Here is a 20,179-nt window from a genome sequence, read left to right on the forward strand (position 1 = left end):
TCCACAGCTCAGCTCTGAAGCCAACAAACTATGAAGTAAATCCAAAATGAAAAGATGTACTACCTGTTCTGGAATTCCAAGAGCTCAGCATTGATCTTCTCAATGTCCACCTCGGTCCAGAGAATGTCATAATAGCCATTGATCTTGCTCATAACTGAATCATACAGACCATACAGTTTCTGAAGAAGGCCCAGTTCTTTGCTAAAAGAGAAATACATAATCACGTTGCTATAAACTGTAAACTCAATCTACTTGAGTGAAGCCCTAACCCAAATGTTAACATACCGAATCTTCTGTAGAGCCTCATAGTCTGTAACAGGCAGACCAAACAGCTGCTCTCCTGAGGAATAGGTGATAAACTTCCTCCAGAGATCATCAAAGCTGGACTGTCATTCACATCCACACATACCACAAAAGAAAGAACATTTTAGATCATAAATAGTCTCAAATGTGATTGATCACTTTCTTTTGTCTTTAAAATGGACGATTTCCATACCGCCATGTTTGTCTTACATATTTAGTCCTGTTCTGCACTGTTCATTTGTCTGGTTTAATGTAAATGTCTCTGCAAGAAGTCTATATACATTCGCGATCACATCAATATCAAGATAAACTTGTGTCTGTGCTGTTTACCTGGCTGATCTGTAGCCTAGTACTTGCTTCCTGTGGAGCGATTCCTGCCACCATGGGGCCTTCCTTCAGTGTTTCAAGGATACAAAAGTGTAAAAGTCAGTTACATTCAAATTAGGGTTTGGAAAAATTATAGTGTGTAATAAGTGAGGGAAAATAAGAATGTACAGAAAAATGTATGGAAAACAATATTACCGTGTCGTATTGGTCAGCAAATGCCACAACATCGTGTTTAAATATGGTAACCGATGATAGGAGGTTCTCTTTGAACTTTGGCTGCACTTGCACTAATTCATCCTGTACTGATCTCTGTGGGTAGAAATAATTTTAATTGAGTTCACTTTCATATCAGTAACAAGATGAGGGCACAACAGGGAAGACTCTTATAGAACACTTGGGGTGAGTAACCACTGACCGCTTTGGACTGCAGTCGGACGAAGGAGTATCTGAGTGTGTCCACCCCCTCTGCCTCTTCCTTGGTGACCTCCACCTCAAAGCGGGACAGTATGCCATACGCTTCCTGCAGGGGAAAATGGGATGAGAGAATATGTCATGACTCAGTTTAATGACAATCAAAGTAAAAAAAACAAGTGGCCCTGATCTTACCTCGATGGGTCCCAGAGTCATGTCAATCTGGATCTCTGAGTCACGAATGGTGGTTAGGGCCTCCATGGCAAAGCGCACATCCTCCAAGTCAGCAATAGGCCGTGAGAGCTTCTTCATATGCTCACTGGTGAAGCTCATGATGTCAAACATCTGCTTCTTGTACTTCTCATTCAGGTACTTGCAAAGCAGTTTCTTCCAAGCCTTTGCCTCAACCATCAGGGACATTTTGAGGGGTTCTGGAAAAAGATGTGTTAGCATAGCTCAGTTCTAGAGTTAATGTAATGATCACTACCACGCATGTGAAATATATTAATTTGGAGCAAAATAGCATACCAGTCGATAACTCAATGGATCCTAAGATGATAACTGGCTTGATGTCCTCTATTTCTTGCTCAAATGACACATAGTGCAAGATCTCAGACTTGATTTGAGGTAGATAAGGGTTGCTGTCCATGAATTCCTATTAAAAACAAACACAAACTATAGATACATTTCCACCAGTGTGATTGCTCAACAGCAGCATAGGATCACTAACGCTTGCCAAGCAAATGACAGAATATACAGGCCTAACACTGATGTAGAGGTATTGCTACGTAAGTATAATGATATTTATAACAGGACAGGGGTATAAATTATCATAATAATACTTTTTAATATAGCCGCAAGCAGCGTTCATCGGGTTCCAAACAGTTTGTGCAAACTGCCTAAAGTAGCGAAAGGTGTTATTATTTGACAGCTTCAACAGGTGAAAGAGTCAGATCATCAAATCAAACTTTATTACTATGGTGCATTTCATACCACAAGGTAACACAATGCGCCTCACAGAAGGAAATGGGTGTGTACCTTGAGAGCATGTCTGACATATATTCAGGTGCAGGACTATGGAGTGATTTATAGACTTGTAAAAGAATCTTGAAATCTATTCTGAAACTTAACACAGTGCAGTGATTTTAAGACTGGTGTGATGCGCGCCGTCTTGTTATAGTGAGGAACTGTGCTGCTACATTCTGTATTATTTGTAATTGACTAAATGGCTTTTTTTTGCTAGACCGGACACAGTAGTCTAGCAATCACACTAATAAGAGATTTTTGAGATGACATGCTCTACAGTGGTGACAAATATGTGTGAGAACACAGAGTACACACCTTAACCTTTACATCCCTGTCCTCGGCCCAGACCACCTTGAATGGGTGGAACTGCTTGAGTACATCACTAGTCTGCTTCCTCAGTGAGTTGACTGCAGAGGTGAGCAACACCACAAGCTTGCAGATGTCCTTGTGTTCAGCCACACTCTGGTAGAAGTTCATAACCCTGAAGTCTACAAGAGTTCCAAAAAGAAAGGTACTTTCTCTGTGTTTAAGAATGGCTTATCTTGTCTTCGCCACAAAACCAGTCAATGTAAGAACTGGACATGTCAAATCAACTAGTTCTTAATCCAACCCATTTTCAGTTCTACTCAAAAGCACTGCCATGATAAATAAGTAACCTAAGACAGACATAATGTTCCTATTTGTCATCAACCCAAGTATAAGGAGAATACAATCACAAATGCATACGGTACATAAGGTGTTATATAACTGAAACTCTTACTGGGGATGCTCTCTCCAGGACGGTACAGTCGCCAGCGTGCCACACCTCGGCTCACCTCCATCAGCAGATGCACAAGCCGGTTAATGGCCTGCTGGATGTCATCAAGGCTGGGTACCATCACCTGTGGCACATGCGGAGAATGGGACACTCACACAAAGTCGACTTGTTACAACTGAGTGATGGAACGCCTCATATTTATCATGAAAATGATCAAATACAAAAGAAGCAGGCATTGATAAAGGTCACATTCAGCAAGTTGTCATATATTGCAATAGTTTATGTACTTCACTAACTCCTTTAGAAGAATGTCATCTGTACTTACCTGACAGGGTCCCAGCATAAACTTTTTTCATTTGTTCCGGTCTTTTTGTGCCATGCCCTGTTTTGTTTAACAATGTGCTGATGTTTGTTTAGTAGACCTTGTGCTTGTCACCTGTTCCTCATGGTGTCTGTATCAGTTTGTTGTTTCAGTCAAACTTTTAGAGTTAGCTCTAACCTGCTGCCCTGCTGTGCATTTGGGTCTCTCTCGCCAAACCCTGACACTTACCACGTTGGGAATGGAGAGATGGACTTCTGACTTGATGAAAGTAACCAGCTCGTCTGACTTGGACTCACTGGGCGTGCTGAAGCGGTTCTTTCTGGCGGATGAGCTGATGAGATGAGAGTAGCAAATTGTGCAAAATGAGCAGCAAAAAAAAAACCTCAGCAACCTACCCCCTACCAGACTCAATATTTTCAGTGTACAGAGTCCTTAACTCACGTGGCAACAAAGATTCTCCTCTTGAGCGTGTCCAGAGACAAGTGTGTGGATTTGACTAAAGCGTCCAGTAACTTTGTGCTGAAGAAGGCATACATCTCCTGACATTCCTACAAAGACAAGGAGGTTACACATTAAGACAGAGGTACTGTCAGGCAGACTATTACTTTGTCACTGCTATCCATCACCTGAAAATATATTGTAAAACTGCAATTATAATCTTTCAGTTATTCTGAAAGCCCATCAAAATAAAGTCATAATAATCATTCGTTTGTTACTTAAATCTTCCCTAGATTGTCACCTTTTCAAACTCATCTTCTTTCTCCCCTTCTTGGCCCTCTGCACCATATTCATCGTTTGAAGCATCACTGTCGGTTGAAAATGCAACCTTGCCTTTGGCTTGTCTTTGTACTTTGAAGCAGAAATAGAAGGATGCTTTCAAACAAAATATACTGTGGGATTGTAATCAGTATATATTAACCAGTGAATACATATCTGTAAACACATTATTAAAGGAACTTAAGCCATACTTTTTTTCTAAAAGCTAACAACTTCAGATTTACTAGAACACAAATGAACAGATAAATGTGTATTTTCTGGTCCTGTACCTTCATCTGAAGGAGTATCTGTCTTTGTGTCTTTAGACACATAAATGGTGTTAAAGATGTCAATGAGTTCCGTCACAGCCTCTTCTACATGTTTGCTCTTGTTGTCCAAAATGTCTGCCCACTGTTTGCATTGATTCTGAGGCCAAACAGACACAATGGTTGTATAATACACTCAATAACTTCAAGTAGGTCTTTCACGCTACTTTGGTAGCACAGACTGATACAATCTATTTATGCAATATGGCAGCAACGAAAGGTCTTGTAATCTGAGGATCCTCAGGCTGTTTTAGGGGATATGAGAGAAAGTAAACACCTCATTGACTGAAACGAGATCTTGCAGTGAAGACGGTCTGTCATCAGGCACGTTTATAAGTGTGGTCTCCGAAATGTCCTGGAGCACAGCATCGATCTGCATCTCACAGATATCTTTCACCTTTTAGGAGAAATGTGGTAATTAACAGGTACTCTTACGGTTAGGATTCTTATTGGTTCTTATGATACAAAAGCATTCCAATGATGTACCTTCTTTAGAAGATGGCTCAGATCTGACATGGCTGTATCAATATTGTTGAAGAATTTTTCCAAGATCAGAGACGACCAATTGAGCAGCACTAAGCCATGACGGAGCACTGAATCCACCTGAACAGGTAAAATATACCAATACACAAGCACTTAATATTACCCTTATAACTCAAGCTCCACTTACAAAATGTATGTGTTCATGATGAAGTACACTGAAAACATAGAATGGATTACAATTTTTATCTTGGAAGTCATCAAATTATAGAAGACTGGTGGAATCCTCTTTAGAAGCTCCTCATAATCACTCAGGAAAGTCTGGAAAGAGCAGCATTCAACAAATATTAGTAATAACACATTACACATTGACCATTTTATCACTATGTATTACATCACAATATCTCTGTGCTGGAATACATTTGAAAAGACAGCAGATATAGGCCTGCTTCAGTACCTCAAGGCGAAGTCGGCTGGCTTCCATGGACTTCTCATTCTTCACCAGACGCAGTGCCTGCTCAGGAACTTCTAGCCCCATCTTCAACATGCACTTTGTCTCACGAACAATCTCAGATATTTTGGGGTCAAAGTTCACCAGCAGCTTTCCGGTAGCAGGATGTAATACTAGCAATGTAGCTTGAAGGGCTACATATAAAACATAACATGCAACTATTAAAATACCTATGTAAACCAACAATATAACTGTAATATAACAAAATATTGAATTGATTTAACATAGGGGTCGAGGAAGAAATTGATTCAGTTACGAATTGGGATTCTTGATTCATCAAACTGACTAAAAATAGATTCACTAAATCAGTGTGCAGATGAAAGAATCGAAATACACATTGAATCGGCAACTAAATATTGTTGTAATAATGAATTGTGAGTTTGCAATTTACACCCCTAATATTCTATGAGAAGTACTTTGGAAACTGGCTGGTGACACTTGCCATACTGTAACTGGGAAACATCCCTCATCCAGGACCTGTGGTAGACAATCTCAAACTCCACAAGTACTGCAGCTGTCCTGTTGTACATCTTAACCACATCCATACCTTCCGGACTGGACAAGATGGTAGAGTTTTGCTTGAGAAAAACACAACAAAAAAAGAAATGTTGCTCTTCCAGGACTATTTTAAAGTCAGATATAAACCAATAGGAGAATGGTGTGTGGAAAAGTCACCTCTATGTACTGAATGGGTTCCTGTATCTTCCTGAATAACTGCTTGACCCAGAGGATTTTTCCAGCAATGGGAGGCATGTTCCTGGCCACTGGAGGGTCCTCCCTGTGAACTTGATACAGCTGAAGGACATACATGAGTGAAGTGAATAACTTCATACTAAAAAAATTGCATGCCACTGGAATTGACAGGGTTTACATTAACTTTCGTAAATAAAAAAAATGGAAAAAAATAGGATGAGACCTTTCTGATAGACTCCAGTTCTAAGACATAGTGCTGAAGAATAAGTCCAACTGTATTTGAGATTTCTGCTTGCAGACAGGGCATGTTCAGTTTCTGAAACCTAAAAACCAAAAAACAAAGATGCTTCACTGTATTTGTTTTAAAAAGGGTGACAACTCCAAAGTGTACACTTGGTAAGGGCCATGTTACCTTTGCAAAAGCCGCAAAGCCTGTTGAGATGACAGAATCTTTGAGAAGCAGGAGTTCATGAAAACCTGTAGCTGGTTCTGGAAGGTGACCAATATTAAATTAAGAACTGACAAACATTTTATTACCAGTTCATCAATAACAACTTCAGAGGACTGTCTCTGTGACTTTGTATACCTCAAGGTTTTTGATCTGCAACATGAACTCAGCAAAGTCAACTTCAAAATCAGCTTTTCGGGGGGCCAGGAAGTCGTATTGCTTCTTCTTTATGGTAAGATATATACTTTGAAACTTTCCAGCAATTGTGTCAATTCCTTCAATGGTTGATGTGCTCAGCACAGAAAATGTTTTTATGGCAGTTATCATCTGTGTTATCTGTGAGGAAAACAAAGTCCGACCAAAAGTTTAAAGCAAAGATGAGGAGAGCCAATGATAGGATGCCCCGTAAAGAAAGTGTATAAGATGTGGTCACCTTTTCCAGTCGTTTGCAAAATCCTTCAAACTTTCCAAAAATATACATCTCTGAGACCTCAAAAGGCTTTTCACCAGGCCTTTCAAGTGTTTGTTTCTTTGTCTTATGGAAGCAGGATTGATACTCACGGAACAAGTTAATACAATCCTAATGTAACATACAAAATGCAACATCCATTAGCTTTTCCATCATTTTATAAGATTATTTGGCTTGACATGTGTATGGGCAAGATATCAAGGAACTTGTGCAATTGTAGGATGTTTCTGAATGTAGTCCATGATACCTCTATCTTTTTTATGATTTCTTGAGTGTCCTGGTCCCAAATCCAACTAGAGCCATTGTCTGTGATGTAGGCTCTACAAGCGGTTACCATTTGATTTGTAACCTGAAAAAAGGATAATCAAAGTGTACTTAAATCTCACTTCAATTTACACTCAAACAAACGACAAACATATTGCAATAGAAAGAAAGCTAAAGGAAAAGTAATTACTTTGATAAAGAGGGAGGTTATTCTCTCTGAAGTGTTATAATAACGTGACACGCTGTGAATCATTCTGATGGCATTGATAAGGTTCTGAATGCTTTTAGCCATGGTAACCTGTAAAAAACATACACTTCACTTTAGTTGCGTGCTTAACAGGGCATAGCAAAACAACAATAAATAAAGACACACAACACTTACAGGATCATGGTTGTAGAGAGGTTGGCAGACCTTCTCCAGAGTATACAGGAATCTAACATTGTCTTTGGCTTCATTGGCACAGTCTGTTATTCTGGCATCTAATTCCTTCCACAACTACAAGAAAGAGAGGACAATTCAGATTATTGTTAACACATGAAATTTTAATTTTAAATAAATCAAGAATAAATGATCTACCTTCAGTGTCTTAGAACGACTGATATTGAGCACATTGAGGATGGCTTTGCACTCTGTGCTCTTGATGTGCTCAATAATGGAGTTGAACTTCGCAGACATCCTCTTCCAGTGCTCCAGCTCAGTGAGAGGTCCAGAGGCATCAGCCTCTTTCCTCATTTGATCACTCTCTGTGAGTACCTACACATGCAAAAGAATTGGGTAGGTATTCTGATTGGCATTGTGATAATGACTTGCAAGTTCCCCACTTAATGTGTGTTCATTTGAATGATAATAAAGGGGCTGATTCATTTCAAGTGATATACCTGTTCAATCTGCTTATACCACATCGTCAAAACATCCTCCAGGTGATGCACCGTATCCATATCTGCAGCTGCTGCTTTTGTGCCCTCAAAGGAAAGGAGCTTTGAAAAATCAATGCCTTTGGCTTCCTTCAGATGAACTGCCCCCTCAATGCTCACCTGGATACCTAAAAGTGCATTCAGAAGAACGTTTATTGGTGGAACCTTGTGGTACACTTACATTTTTTTAGAACAATCTCACCATAAGCCTTGTTTTGAAAACAGAATGCAGAATTTGCCCACCATCCAAGAAGCTGACATAACGTGAGATGGTGTCTTTAAAGTTCTGCTTATCCGTATCTCCATGTTTGGATGCATTTAGAGCTCCCCAGTTATCTGTTGCACTAACAGAAGGCATCAGGACTTTGGACAGCAGGTTTCTGGTTCCCTTCAGAAGACCCTCTCGAGCATCAAGCATGGAAAAGTATATTTCCTATGGATATAAGGGAATATGAAATCACTGAAAAGGATTGGAAATGATATTAATTTAACGTATGATTCTGTCTTTGATCATCACCCTGCCCAAAATGCAGATCTATAACAACTATTTGAACTTTAATAATCCTCACCTCATGTATGTTTTTTGGATTAATGACAGCATCAACTTTAGTGCGGACGAAAAACAGACAAAGTCCTGTAAGGCAAGTGTCTGACAATTTGGCTAGGATCAGTCGCATAATTTTGGATCCTTTTGCAGTTCCAGGAAATGTACGCCCACATTCTGAAACAAACAAAACAATAAATAATATATCAACTTCATGTTTCTGTAAAATGTTTATAAATGACCAAAGCCAACAGTTTACCTATTCCAGGAACTTCTGCTTCCTGGTACACAAATGAAATTGTCTTGCTCCCTCCTTTGGCAAAGAAATTATCAAATGGCTTCAACTATAGATGAAGATAGATGAAGATCAGGGTACTTATGTTCATTTTTATACAGTAAGGCTACATCATATTACAATTACTGTTTTGATATATATCACAACATGAACTCACAGATGAACTGTCAAGAATAAAATCTTCAACCACTGGAATTTCAATGGAGAGCCTGTCTGCCAGGATTTCAAACATGTACTTGTGAGCTGGAGTAAATTTGGTTTTGCGGACTTCTCGTTCCTCCTTGTACCTTGCCTAGAAAATAAAGTTGTATGCTTAGGTATTGCAGAGTGCAACCGATCCTAATAATGTTAACAGTGTAGGTTACAGGTGAGATAAACAAGGCCTCACAAAGCCAAATACACAAGATCAATCATCATTATCACTTCAAGCAGCCTATAAGCGCTAAGAAGCATATGATGTTTAAAAAGAAAAAGAAAAGTGCTTAGATGTTTTGTAAAATATCTTAACAGTGTAATAATAACTATTTGCTTCTGTAACTGTATCATAATGACTTAATAATTGTTGCTTTCCAAAGACAGATCCATGGGTCAAATGTGTCACCTGTTTCTCCTTCATATTCTCCTGCACAGTCTGGACATTGCTCCCTGAACGACGGAAAACACTGCCCCGCCTGCCAGGGCCCTCAGGCACTGGCAAGGAGTTGGGTTCACTCATCTTCAGGCCTAGGGTAGATGGGGTGAGGTCAGGTACCTAGGCTAACGTGAAGTGGCCAACATTATAATTAAATGAATCACTGTTGTAATATACAAAAAGGTCACAGTTGAAAGGTTGCCCATTTAGCCCTAACAAGCCTTAACTATCCATTAGCCATTCGTTAATGGCAAAAAAAAGCTAATTTATCCTTACAAATGACAAGGGTAATGTCAGTAGCTACATTTCTAGTATGTCGTTAGCAAACAAGGTGTCAATACATGTTAATGTTAGCTCCAATCACACGTAGTTAGCCAAGTGACACTACAGAACCAAGAAAAATGCAACTGAACATGCCAGCGACAGCGACTAACACATTGTCGATAGTGATAAACATATCAGATAACGTTAGCTATCGCTATCCTTATTAGCTTGTTATGCTAGCAAGCTAATCTTGCTAGTCAGACTAATTTGTCTATTGTTGACACTTTCGCAACTTACCTCAGTATTTAGGCTTGGACATGAAAGCTGGTGAGTGACTTTTATGTTGACCTAATTGCGTCATGTGATGGGTAAGTTATAATGTAGGCTACAAACCACGAAAAAAGATATGTAGGAAATGTTCTGAATGCCTTAACTAAAATAACGATATTAGAATTGTTGACAGTTTGATTCTTCGTCCGTTAATTTGGGTGACAGATTTGAACTCTGAGCGCGAGGGATGTATGTGACTTTCATAGCATTGGTGGTCCCATTGCCTTTTTTTTGGACAGCGATTTTAGGTTTGCTGTGTCCATGGACGCAAATGTGCTTATGCCTTTTGCATGTACACCATTTCAGTTTTATAATATTCTACCATACCTGGAAGGTGATGCTTTTACACAAAAATACCAAGTCAAGTCTCATGATCGGACTTGATTGATTTTTAAACATGACACTGAATCTCACCAAATCTAACGTATTTTCACTCTACTCAACCATGTGTCAACATTCAGCATCACAGAACAAGTAGTTATCTCGAGGTGCACTAGAGTAGAGAATGCCTCGCAAATGTTACAATAAGCTAGGATGTTACATTAGGCTGATGTAAGGATCCTGATCCTAGTGTCTTTAAAGTGGCTGAAGTTAATAGGATTTTTCAGTGGACATTGCATTGTGCCACTGGTTACCTCAGCATTTGGGCAGTCCCATCTCCTACAGGTCTGGTTGATCTTATTATACCCTGATGTCCCTCCACAGGTTGAAGCCTACTAGCTGCAAATTTGCATGCAGTTTCCAACAGCTGCTACATCTGCAATCTCTAGAAACTAATTTAGATATGGCCAGGAAACTAGAGGTTGCTACAAGGGAGCAAAATGTCTCTGTGGAGTGTCTCTAAGTCAGGAGACATAGGACCACATCTTCCCACTTCTGCAGTCGAGTTCAGCAGAACACCTTGATGAGTGAATAAACACTTTGCATTGCTTCGCATTTTTTGCATTTTACTTTGCATGTTGCCATTCAGGAGTATTGTCAGGTAAAGTACACCAACTACTGGCCTTGTGACTTTGTCCTCCACCCGGATGCTCTCTGGTTAGGGTCATCTCCTGATGGGGTTGTGCTTGACCCAACCGAAAGTCCTCCCTTTGGCCTGCTGGAGACCAAATGCCCATGCCAAAAGCTATGCTGACTGTAAATACTTGAAATGGCATAGTGTCTCAATGAAATTGGAACAGTAGTTCAGATATTTCTGGCAGGTCCAAGGTCCTGATTACAGGAGTTGAGTGGTGTGACTGTAGTGTTTGCGGGAAGGACATGGTAATCAGAGGATCTACCAGTGACGTGCCGTGAGGTTCGTAGCTGGTGAGGCGCAGAAACCGGAAGTGATTATGTCATTCCTATCTATAGTTGTTTAAACAAATAGAAATGTAGGCTATACATCATACATGTACTCTATATATGTCTATGGTTTAAAAATGGTCATCTTCAAGAACTGAAAACACTTTTTACTGTCTGAAACCATTACTTTTAAACTATCGGTTTTTTTTATTATGATAAGTTATGCGGCTCAATACTCAACTGACTTGTTAACCTAACTTTTACGAGGCTAGCCTGTACAGCGTGTGTAGCCCTCCCACCAATGATATGGCTCATTTCATTTTGTCTATAGGAAAATATAACTACAGTGATGGGATGCAAATTTAAATTACCTTTTACCCAACTCGGACACAGTTTTGAATTCGCAGTTTAGAAAAAAAACAATTACATATTTATTTACACAACATATTAACAAGCAAACAGTTAAACACCGCAGACATAGCACACAATACCAAAAAGTTCTACTGGCAAGTATAATTTAAAGTTGGTGCTTAGTTGGAGCTCGTAACCATCCTCTTCTTGGGCGAATGCAGTCAGTGGCTAGTTTAGCTCAAGATTAGCACCTAGTCTGCTCACAACTTCAAGGCAACTTTCCTGCACTAGCAGCCTTTAGCAAGGTTCGTGTTGCACATGAATATGTAGTCCCGTTGGGAAACGGGAAACGGGAAACACTCCAATGCAAATGTCTAATACTACTGTTAACTTAAAATACTAAAACTTTCTTACAACAGCTAATTCAACATGCCTCCAGTCCTAAAGGTGGGCCAACTTCTCTCTCCTTTTTTTCTCTCTAAGTGTAGAAGAAGACCAACGTCAGAACCAGCATAAACCCGACAAGTGCGCTCTCGCACGCCCCCTTCATTGAGGCAGCGGTACTGTGTGCCTTACCTACATGATTATTCAATGCATTTTGAGCTCAACTCACTTCTACGTATGCACAAAACCCAGTTTGGAGCGATTGCGCGATCCTAGGTGAGGCACTGCCTCCTCTGCCCATAGACACTAGAGCAGGGGTCGGCAAGTAACTTGGGCCACGGGCCAGTATTTTTTCGTGCAAGAGTCTGTGTTACTGTCTATTTAGACGCTGCGATAGCCGGTGCTGTGGGTAAACGATGGGTTGACTCAAAAACGATGGGTTGACAGATGTAATTCTAGAATATTGATTGGTTAAGATTAGTTACCAGGCATGAACTGGCTAATACCAAGACTTTGAGCAAAAACCCAACGATTACCTGTGTTTGTGAAGTGTAACATACATCTTTTATCAGTTATTTACGTTTACGATATATACTGCTACAGTTTACACCTATCACAAGTGAAATTCAGTCGCTATTAATGTTGAACAGAAGCGTTAAACGTGACACCACATTAAAAGTTAGGCAAACAACGTTCCAGCTGGTATTAGCCAATCAAATACATGGGGGTTTTCCGTTCCTGCCTGGTAACTAATCGTAACCAATCAATATTCTAGAATTACATCTGTCAACCCATCGTTTTTGAGTCAACCCATCGTTAACAGACAGGTGACCCTTAGCCTGGATACCAGAGCGAACTTAGCCCCGCCCACAAAATTTGAGGTCTGGAAGTTGGTCTGGCATCACTCCGATGGGGAGAAATTATCAATCTCAGAAAACTGACCTAACCAATCAAATTGTCAGGGCGGGCTTTATAAGATGATCGACAGATGATAAACAGTAACGTAATCAACCACGTCACCAAAGACCGCTTGGTTTGAATTCTTTTTCAACAAAGATGGCTGCCGCTGGAGAGCTGAGATGTGTAGGCTAGATTCTGCCATCAAATCTGTTTTAGAAGATCGACAGCGCATTAATTCCGAAAGAGGAACAGAGAAACGTGATCAATGCATTTGTCGATCAAAAATTTGTTTTTGCCATCCTTCCTACGGTATTCGGTAAAAGTTGAATTCATCAGCTGGCCCTGGTCACATACTACGTTGCTCTGATTGGTTCTAGGTATATCCAATTGAGCGAAGAGGCATTTTTTCCCCCTGGTTCGTTGAAACACTCCCCATAAAATCACAGCCCAATGGAGCAGTATCAGACTCATTTTCTGACTAGAATTATGATTTTGACATCGTCAGGCTAGGTGCCCCTTATAGGCCGGGCAAAATATCCCATTTTGGAGCCAAAAATAGAATTCATTATAAAATATTTTTCAGCAAAGATCACAGGAAAAAAATACATTTTTGAGGTATAATTTTGCCATGCATTATTAGCACACTTCTCAGATTGATGAGAATTAAACATATTTCCTCAACTACGAATTCTAACTTACTTTCAACTAGGGCTTTTAGTATGTTGTTTTGGACACACCTCATAGAAATTAACTATGCTGAAAAAAAATATTTTACAATTAATTCTATTTTTAGCTCCAAAATGGGCTATTTTGCCTGGCCTACAGAGGTTTATTTGACATATGACGTAAAGTTAACATGTAGGGCTTTAGGACCTAGGTGTGCTCCGCAAGGCGGAGTATTCTATGGATTTTTGTTTGAGTTGTTACAGGAGCTGAATCCCTGTGCAACCTGCAGTTTGGCCATACCGAAGACGTACTGTTCCAGGTATCCTAAATGTCTTTTGTTTTTGTTCTTACTAATATGGCTTAAGATGTAGAAAGTCAGACCGTGTTTGTAATTGCAAACTAGGATCCTGCTTCTCCTAGATTTAGCTAGACAGCCAAACTGACCTTAGCTGGCTAGCCAGTAATGTCAACCAAATGATCAACGCCAACGTTAAGTTAGTTCAGTATCTTTGACAGTTGGTCACAACTCATCAGTTTAATGTTAGCTGTTACGTTCACATGGCATGTTTCAAAAGCATGGCAACAGTTCAAACGTTTGCAATCATTTTTAAACTGTTATATAACCATTTACCTTAACAATAGAAAGATATTCCGTAACGATACTGTACTATTGACCTGGGAGACAAAGCAGTACACCATTAACGTTAGGGTGTGTAGAGCGTAACTTAACTTAGCTAAGATTTAACATCACTTCTATAGTAACAAAAATACTTTATGTATTAAAGTCATCTCTGTTGGGGGCGATACTGATTGTCAACAGGAACTATGTTTACGTTAGTTAAATTAGATTACGGTGTCTCGATACTTTGCTAATTGTATGTACATTTGTACATCATAAGTGCGTTTTACGTCAGTGCCCATCAAGGAACTTCCTTATGAGTGATGGAGTAGGCCCAGTTAAGTTACATTTTATTGTTACTTTGTTAGCAGCGTTTCGGCTTGGGATGTGAGCTACGTCCGTGCCTACCTTTTTTTTTATTGTTTGTTTTAATGAATGAAAGGTTGTCTTGAGAGTATGTGGGCGTGTTAATAATGACCTGTTGAGAGGTGTAAAGTCAAAGTAAAATGCCCTGACACTTATACAAACGGTTGTGCAACAGATGAAATGTAATGCCATGGTGACTAAGCATAATCTTGAGACCTTCCCTATGGCTATGTATCGCACTCCTCATGTGTTTTCTAGCCATGGCTACCAATCCATTACTTCTCATGCGGCTGATGGCCTCTGCCTACGCAGTGGCGGAGAAGTCCGGGGCCATCGCAAGGAGGGTGATGCAGAGCGGAGACCTGGGCATAGTTGAAAAGGTAGAAAAAAAAGCATAGATATGGTATTAATTATGTTTATTTCATTATTAAACTACAGTGCCGCCCACAATGATTGGCACCCCTAGTGAATATGAGCAAACAGGCTATGAAAAATAAGTCTTTGCTGTTTATCCCCTTGGTCTTTCACTCAAAATATTAACAAAAATCTTACCTTAAGTAAAATTATTGAAAAAAAAGTGTCAACATATTTTTCCTATTCAATTATTTTACCTCAATGAAAAGGTGAGATTTTATCAATATTTTGAGTGGAAGACCAAGAGGATAAACAGGGGTGCCAATAATTGTGGGCGCCACTGTATATACATTTAATTGTAAAACTTCTGGCTATGTTTAACTGAAAGGACATTAAATTAGTGACGCTTTCTCATGTGCAGACAGGTGCCAACGACTTGCAGACTGCAGCTGATAGACTCGTCCAAAAGAGCATCTGCGCTTCACTGTCCCGCAGCTTCCCAAAGCTCACCATCATTGGAGAAGAGGTATCAGCCTTGTCTAGCTGTCCTTACTTTATAACCTCAAAGATATATTTAATTGACCAGTCAGGTGGTGTGTATGTGTGATCCTGCTGTTTACCTACCTGCAGGACCTGCCGGCAGAGACAGTAGAGGAGGACCTGATAGAGACCACACAAGCTGAGGAGGTCCTGCTGAAGCCCTGCCCTCCTGAGTACAGTAGCCTGAAAGAGGAGGAGGTGAGGAAGAGGGATTCTACTCTTGGAGATTGTCTGATAACTTATGTTAGACCAGTGGTTCCCAAACTGGGGTGGGGGGGGGGGGGGGGTTTGCAGGGGGTGTGTGTGGTCACAGACCTCTCAGTAGCGAAATGCACGCCTTTATCTTCAGCGTGGCCAATGAAAACTTTTTTATCATTTGAAATCTCAACAATGAACTTTAGCAGACGTCCACAAGACGTGCTGAAGTTTGAGAACCCTTGACGTAGACATTACAATTCCAAGTACATGCAGATCGGGGTTGGAGGGTTTTACTAGGGAATATATTTGACCTCCCATGCCTGTAGAATTCATATCACTTAATTATTGTATTTCATATATTCCCACCAGGTAAAAACTGTATGTTTGATCGTCAGTAAACTTCAGAGAAACAAACAATTTATATAAAACTGATTGCACATACAGCTTCCTGGCCAGCTGGTGCACAGATCCCAATGTTGTAAATAATGTGGATGTTTTGTGATGATACAGAGGGTTGCAGTTAGGTGATAATTATAAGTGTAGAGTAGCGGTAAGAGTTTATACTCCTTGCCAAATGTGTTGCACAGACAAATGGCACCATTGATCCAGTGTGTGTGAAGTGCATGGGTGCACTTCCTGAAGGGCAGTGTGTGGTAGTGCAGTCACTACGGTTGAGTCTGCGCTCTGGCTGCCATAACCCAGAGCCTGGCTCTTTTGCATCGTGGTCAGTGTGCAGGTTTGGTACCCTGTAAAACCAGGTTCAAGTCTCCCTTCGCTACAATCCGATGCGGCTTTGGTTTTTTTGTCTGATCATTGTTGTCATTTGTGTATCTCCTTGTCCAAATCTTAGCTTGTCGTGTGGGTTGATCCACTGGATGGCACCAAGGAATACACAGAAGGTAAGCTATCCTGTCATCTGTTGGGGCTAGCAACGATGTATCACTCTCATGCAGCATGCATTCTAATTTCCATTCAAATCTCGGCTGATTCTCAGTCCTGCTTACAACAGCTGATTTATCACAATAGCTCTTTAGCTTCTTGAGTTACTTTCTGGACTAATGGTCTAGCAATCTCTGCTGAGTTCATTAAATGACACGCACCCACTGACCTATATAACATTTATAGATCAGTCTGTGCGCCATAGAGACCTTGGGACGGATGAAAAGTGGGGCTTGAGACAGGCGTTAAAGCTGTAGTTTATTGTTGGTGGTGATGGTTGCCTCTGTCTTACTTCCACTATTTTGCCTTAACCCCCTCTGTGTGTAACCCATTTGCTTTCTTGCTGTCTCCCTCTCTTCTGCTCCCCGTCTCTCACCTGCTTAATTTCGTCTTTCCTTATTTTCTTCCTTGTTCCTCCTGTGCTGTTTTTGCTGTAGCTGCGAGTTTACTGTACAGCACCCATCACAGACAGAAGGTCCACTCAGGCTCCGAGCTTCAGCTGTTGGCAACCGCACTCCGTAGGCTGAGCATGGAAGGGTTGGAGAGTGGAGTGGAGTGTGTATGTGTGTGTGTGTGTGTGTGTGTGTGTGTGTGGGTGGGTGGGGGGGTGGGGGGGGGTCACAGGGATGAATCAGGTGCAGAGAGATTGGAAAGGGGACACATTAACTTGAGGGAAGTCACTGTCTTTGAATCAGCTAGTGCTGCTTATGTGATGAGGCATGTTGCTAGGCTTCTACTACCTCTATCTGAGTGTGGTGCTCTTTGGACGCAGGGTTACTAATCTTAAAGGCACCCAGTGAAACTTTATATAAACATTCAATGAAAAATAAACATTCAATTTCTAGTCTTTTTTACACGTAGTAAGTTTCAATAACTCCATACCATTACATATCGACATTCAAGGAGCAAAAATGAGACCTCGTTGTGTGGTGAGAACTGATGGAAAATCGTAAACAACAACAATCGCCGGTGGGGAGAGGCCATTTTTCCATTGACTGGAATCCTGCTTTATTTATTGTGGGTCACAAAAAATAAAGAAAATGGCAGCGATTGTTGTTGTTATCGATTTTCTATCAGTTCTCACCACACAACGACGTCTCATCTTTGCTCCTTGAATGTCGATATGTAATGGTATGGAGTTGTTGAAACTTACTACGTGTAAAAAAGATTAGAAATTGAATGTTTATTTTTAAGCCTAGAAAGATGCACTGGGTGCCTTCAATATTGGTGCACTGTCTTGTGTGACTGGATTGTTTTGGTGTTTTTTCAATTCAGGGCTCCTTGACCATGTGACGGTGTTGATTGGAATTTCTTATGGTGGCAAAGCCATAGCAGGAGTCATCAACCAGCCCTTCTACAACTACCAGGTATGAGATGTAATGGCATGGATTTCCCATCAACCAACAGGCAACTTGAACATGAATGTATTAGTGTTAGCTGTATCACCGTATTACAGTATACCGGGTATTTAGAAAATCATTTAAAAGGTATGATTTTCAGTACCGTAAAAAATACAGACGCTCCTCTTTTTATTAAACTAATGCGAAGATATTGTATTGAGGCCACGTATTGTACTGCACAGCACGCACCACCAGAGGGCAGTCTACTGGTGGGAAAGGTGGTGACGGCGGGTGCTCTGTGTTGAAAAAAACAAAGGGTGATGTTTTGAACTCTTCAACAGGGAGTTATCTCTGCGTTCCCTAGCACTTAACTGACCCAGTTAACTCTCAGATGAGGAGAGGAGTTTACAGTGCATTATGGCTGACGCAGTTTCACTTAAATTAGGTCATTTCACAAGCACTTTTCTTAAAACAGACTGACCCAAATAAAATAAGCAGGTGAGAACATATAGGTTTTGCCTTCACATTATATCCTTTTAAAAATACCAAATGTAATTTAAGCATTTGCATTTTATGCATTATATGGTTAACAACCCATCACAGTGTTCTTGGGAAAATATCCATATATGTATTTGCTGAAGTGTAAGGAGCAAGCTCAGGTTGTAAACAAGAGAGGGTTGTAAATCTCGTCTCTACAGTCCAACCAAGTGATTTAGTATACTAATGAAAAGCTATGTAATAATAACCCTGTGTGATTTATAAGCTGCCATCAAACACACAAAATGTTTTATATCAATACACATCTCATCTGGAAATACCCTTTAAGAAGTCGATAAACTGTCCAGCCCTCCTTCAGTTGTTTGCCATGATCTGAACTCTTGTTATTAGTTTGGTGAACTCACCTCTGTGCTGTCCCCTTAGCTGGGCTCAGGGGCAGTCTTGGGCAGGACCATGTGGGGAGTCCTGGGCCTGGGAGCTTTCGGCTTCCAGCTACAGGAAGTACCTGACAACCAGCGCATCGTCACTACAACGCGTTCCCACAGCAACAAGTTGGTGACGGACTGTGTCCAGGCCATGGAGCCGCACAAAGTCATCAAAGTAGGAGGGGCAGGAAACAAGGTGGGCGGAGCCAATATTTCAGTTTCTAATCTTCATCTCCCTCCAGCGACTTTCCATTCAGTCTGCCTATTGTAAGGAAGCTGCTCATGGTTCAGAAGTAAGATAAGCAATTACATGTGTGCTTTGTGTTTCACCAACAGATTGTCCAGCTAGTTGAGGGGAATGCCTCTGCCTACGTGTTTGCCAGTCTAGGCACTAAAAAGTGGGACACCTGTGCACCTGAAGCCATCCTGCATGCAGTGGGTGGTAAGGATCTGTCCTGGTTTCACCATACTTCATACACATGAGAATACCAATATCCACTAGTGTGCAGTTAGTAATGGTAAACATGCATCTTTGAATGTGATATTATTACTGAGAGCCATTGATAATATGGATTTCTTTCATACAGTTATCACAAACAGAAACTCCCTCAAATGTGTTAAATAGTTAGGAAGAAACCCTTTTCTTCAAATGTTGCGCTTCTTTGAGGGAGGAATGAATTACAAGTATTGCATAATATAGTTATATATAGTAATATATATCTGCTTACAATGGTGTTTTGTATGTGTGGAGATCATTCGGCAAGACCCTTGACCCATCTGTCCCTCCCCCAGGCAAACTAACTGACATGCATGGAAATGCCTACTGCTACGATGCTAATGTCAAACACATGAACTCAGCTGGTGTCCTGGCCACTCTGCGGAACCACGAATACTACCTCAGCAGAGTGCCACAGTCCGTCCAACAGGCACTGTCTTAAGATGAAAGCATTCTGGGACATGTAGTTTTAAGCTCTTATCATGTGCCTTCTTGGATAGGAATAAAGCTACTACCACCTTAAATGTAATAAGACGCTCCCTGCTGTTAGATTATGATATATGCTGCACCTTGCACCTATGCTGCACGCTGATATCATCAGTGATTTTACTGTACATGAAACATCTGGTGCAATTGTTGCCAAGTGATAATGTTGCTACTAATGATGTTCTATGAATTCAACCCATGTTAGTCATGGCTCATGTTTTATATGTCATTAAAGGACCAAATTTATATTCCATTTATAAA

General features: G+C 40.6%; 2 protein-coding genes across 3 annotated transcripts in view; one reads left to right on the forward strand and one right to left on the reverse strand.

Moving 5' to 3' along the window:
* Positions 1-9,562, reverse strand: part of LOC308377749 (dynein axonemal heavy chain 8-like) — a gene marked incomplete at both ends in the record, with an annotated part of 32,401 nt that extends 22,839 nt beyond the window's left edge. Inside the window, 28 exons of the mRNA XM_080854486.1 lie at positions 64-201; positions 286-386; positions 634-696; positions 826-932; positions 1,039-1,150; positions 1,237-1,472; positions 1,570-1,696; positions 2,383-2,555; positions 2,828-2,948; positions 3,375-3,450; positions 3,588-3,694; positions 3,886-3,995; positions 4,193-4,328; positions 4,715-4,831; positions 5,166-5,353; positions 5,662-5,797; positions 5,895-6,014; positions 6,136-6,235; positions 6,325-6,401; positions 6,794-6,940; positions 7,077-7,178; positions 7,284-7,391; positions 7,476-7,589; positions 7,671-7,847; positions 7,973-8,136; positions 8,812-8,896; positions 9,005-9,139; positions 9,449-9,562. Of these exons, the coding sequence (XP_080710612.1) occupies positions 64-201; positions 286-386; positions 634-696; positions 826-932; positions 1,039-1,150; positions 1,237-1,472; positions 1,570-1,696; positions 2,383-2,555; positions 2,828-2,948; positions 3,375-3,450; positions 3,588-3,694; positions 3,886-3,995; positions 4,193-4,328; positions 4,715-4,831; positions 5,166-5,353; positions 5,662-5,797; positions 5,895-6,014; positions 6,136-6,235; positions 6,325-6,401; positions 6,794-6,940; positions 7,077-7,178; positions 7,284-7,391; positions 7,476-7,589; positions 7,671-7,847; positions 7,973-8,136; positions 8,812-8,896; positions 9,005-9,139; positions 9,449-9,562 (3,491 nt within the window). The remainder of the gene's footprint in view (positions 1-63; positions 202-285; positions 387-633; positions 697-825; positions 933-1,038; positions 1,151-1,236; positions 1,473-1,569; positions 1,697-2,382; positions 2,556-2,827; positions 2,949-3,374; positions 3,451-3,587; positions 3,695-3,885; positions 3,996-4,192; positions 4,329-4,714; positions 4,832-5,165; positions 5,354-5,661; positions 5,798-5,894; positions 6,015-6,135; positions 6,236-6,324; positions 6,402-6,793; positions 6,941-7,076; positions 7,179-7,283; positions 7,392-7,475; positions 7,590-7,670; positions 7,848-7,972; positions 8,137-8,811; positions 8,897-9,004; positions 9,140-9,448) is intronic.
* A 4,343-nt stretch (positions 9,563-13,905) lies between these two features.
* bpnt1 (bisphosphate nucleotidase 1) lies at positions 13,906-20,042 on the forward strand. Of its 2 annotated transcripts, XM_080854420.1 has the most exons (10): positions 13,906-13,976; positions 14,901-15,022; positions 15,418-15,522; positions 15,627-15,734; positions 16,585-16,633; positions 17,111-17,191; positions 17,949-18,040; positions 18,935-19,132; positions 19,273-19,378; positions 19,729-20,042. In XM_080854420.1, exons 2-10 carry the CDS (start codon positions 14,903-14,905, stop codon positions 19,872-19,874), a joined length of 1,005 nt encoding a protein of 334 aa, XP_080710546.1. In that variant the 5' UTR covers positions 13,906-13,976; positions 14,901-14,902; the 3' UTR covers positions 19,875-20,042. The 2 variants fall into 2 exon arrangements, with proteins under 2 accessions (XP_080710546.1, XP_080710547.1); XM_080854421.1 differs by lacking the exon at positions 17,111-17,191.
* The last annotated feature ends 137 nt before the right edge of the window (positions 20,043-20,179 follow it).

Source organism: Sprattus sprattus, assembly GCF_963457725.1.
Source record: "Sprattus sprattus genome assembly, chromosome: 16".
In the NCBI taxonomy this organism is placed as follows: Eukaryota; Metazoa; Chordata; class Actinopteri; order Clupeiformes; family Clupeidae; genus Sprattus; species Sprattus sprattus.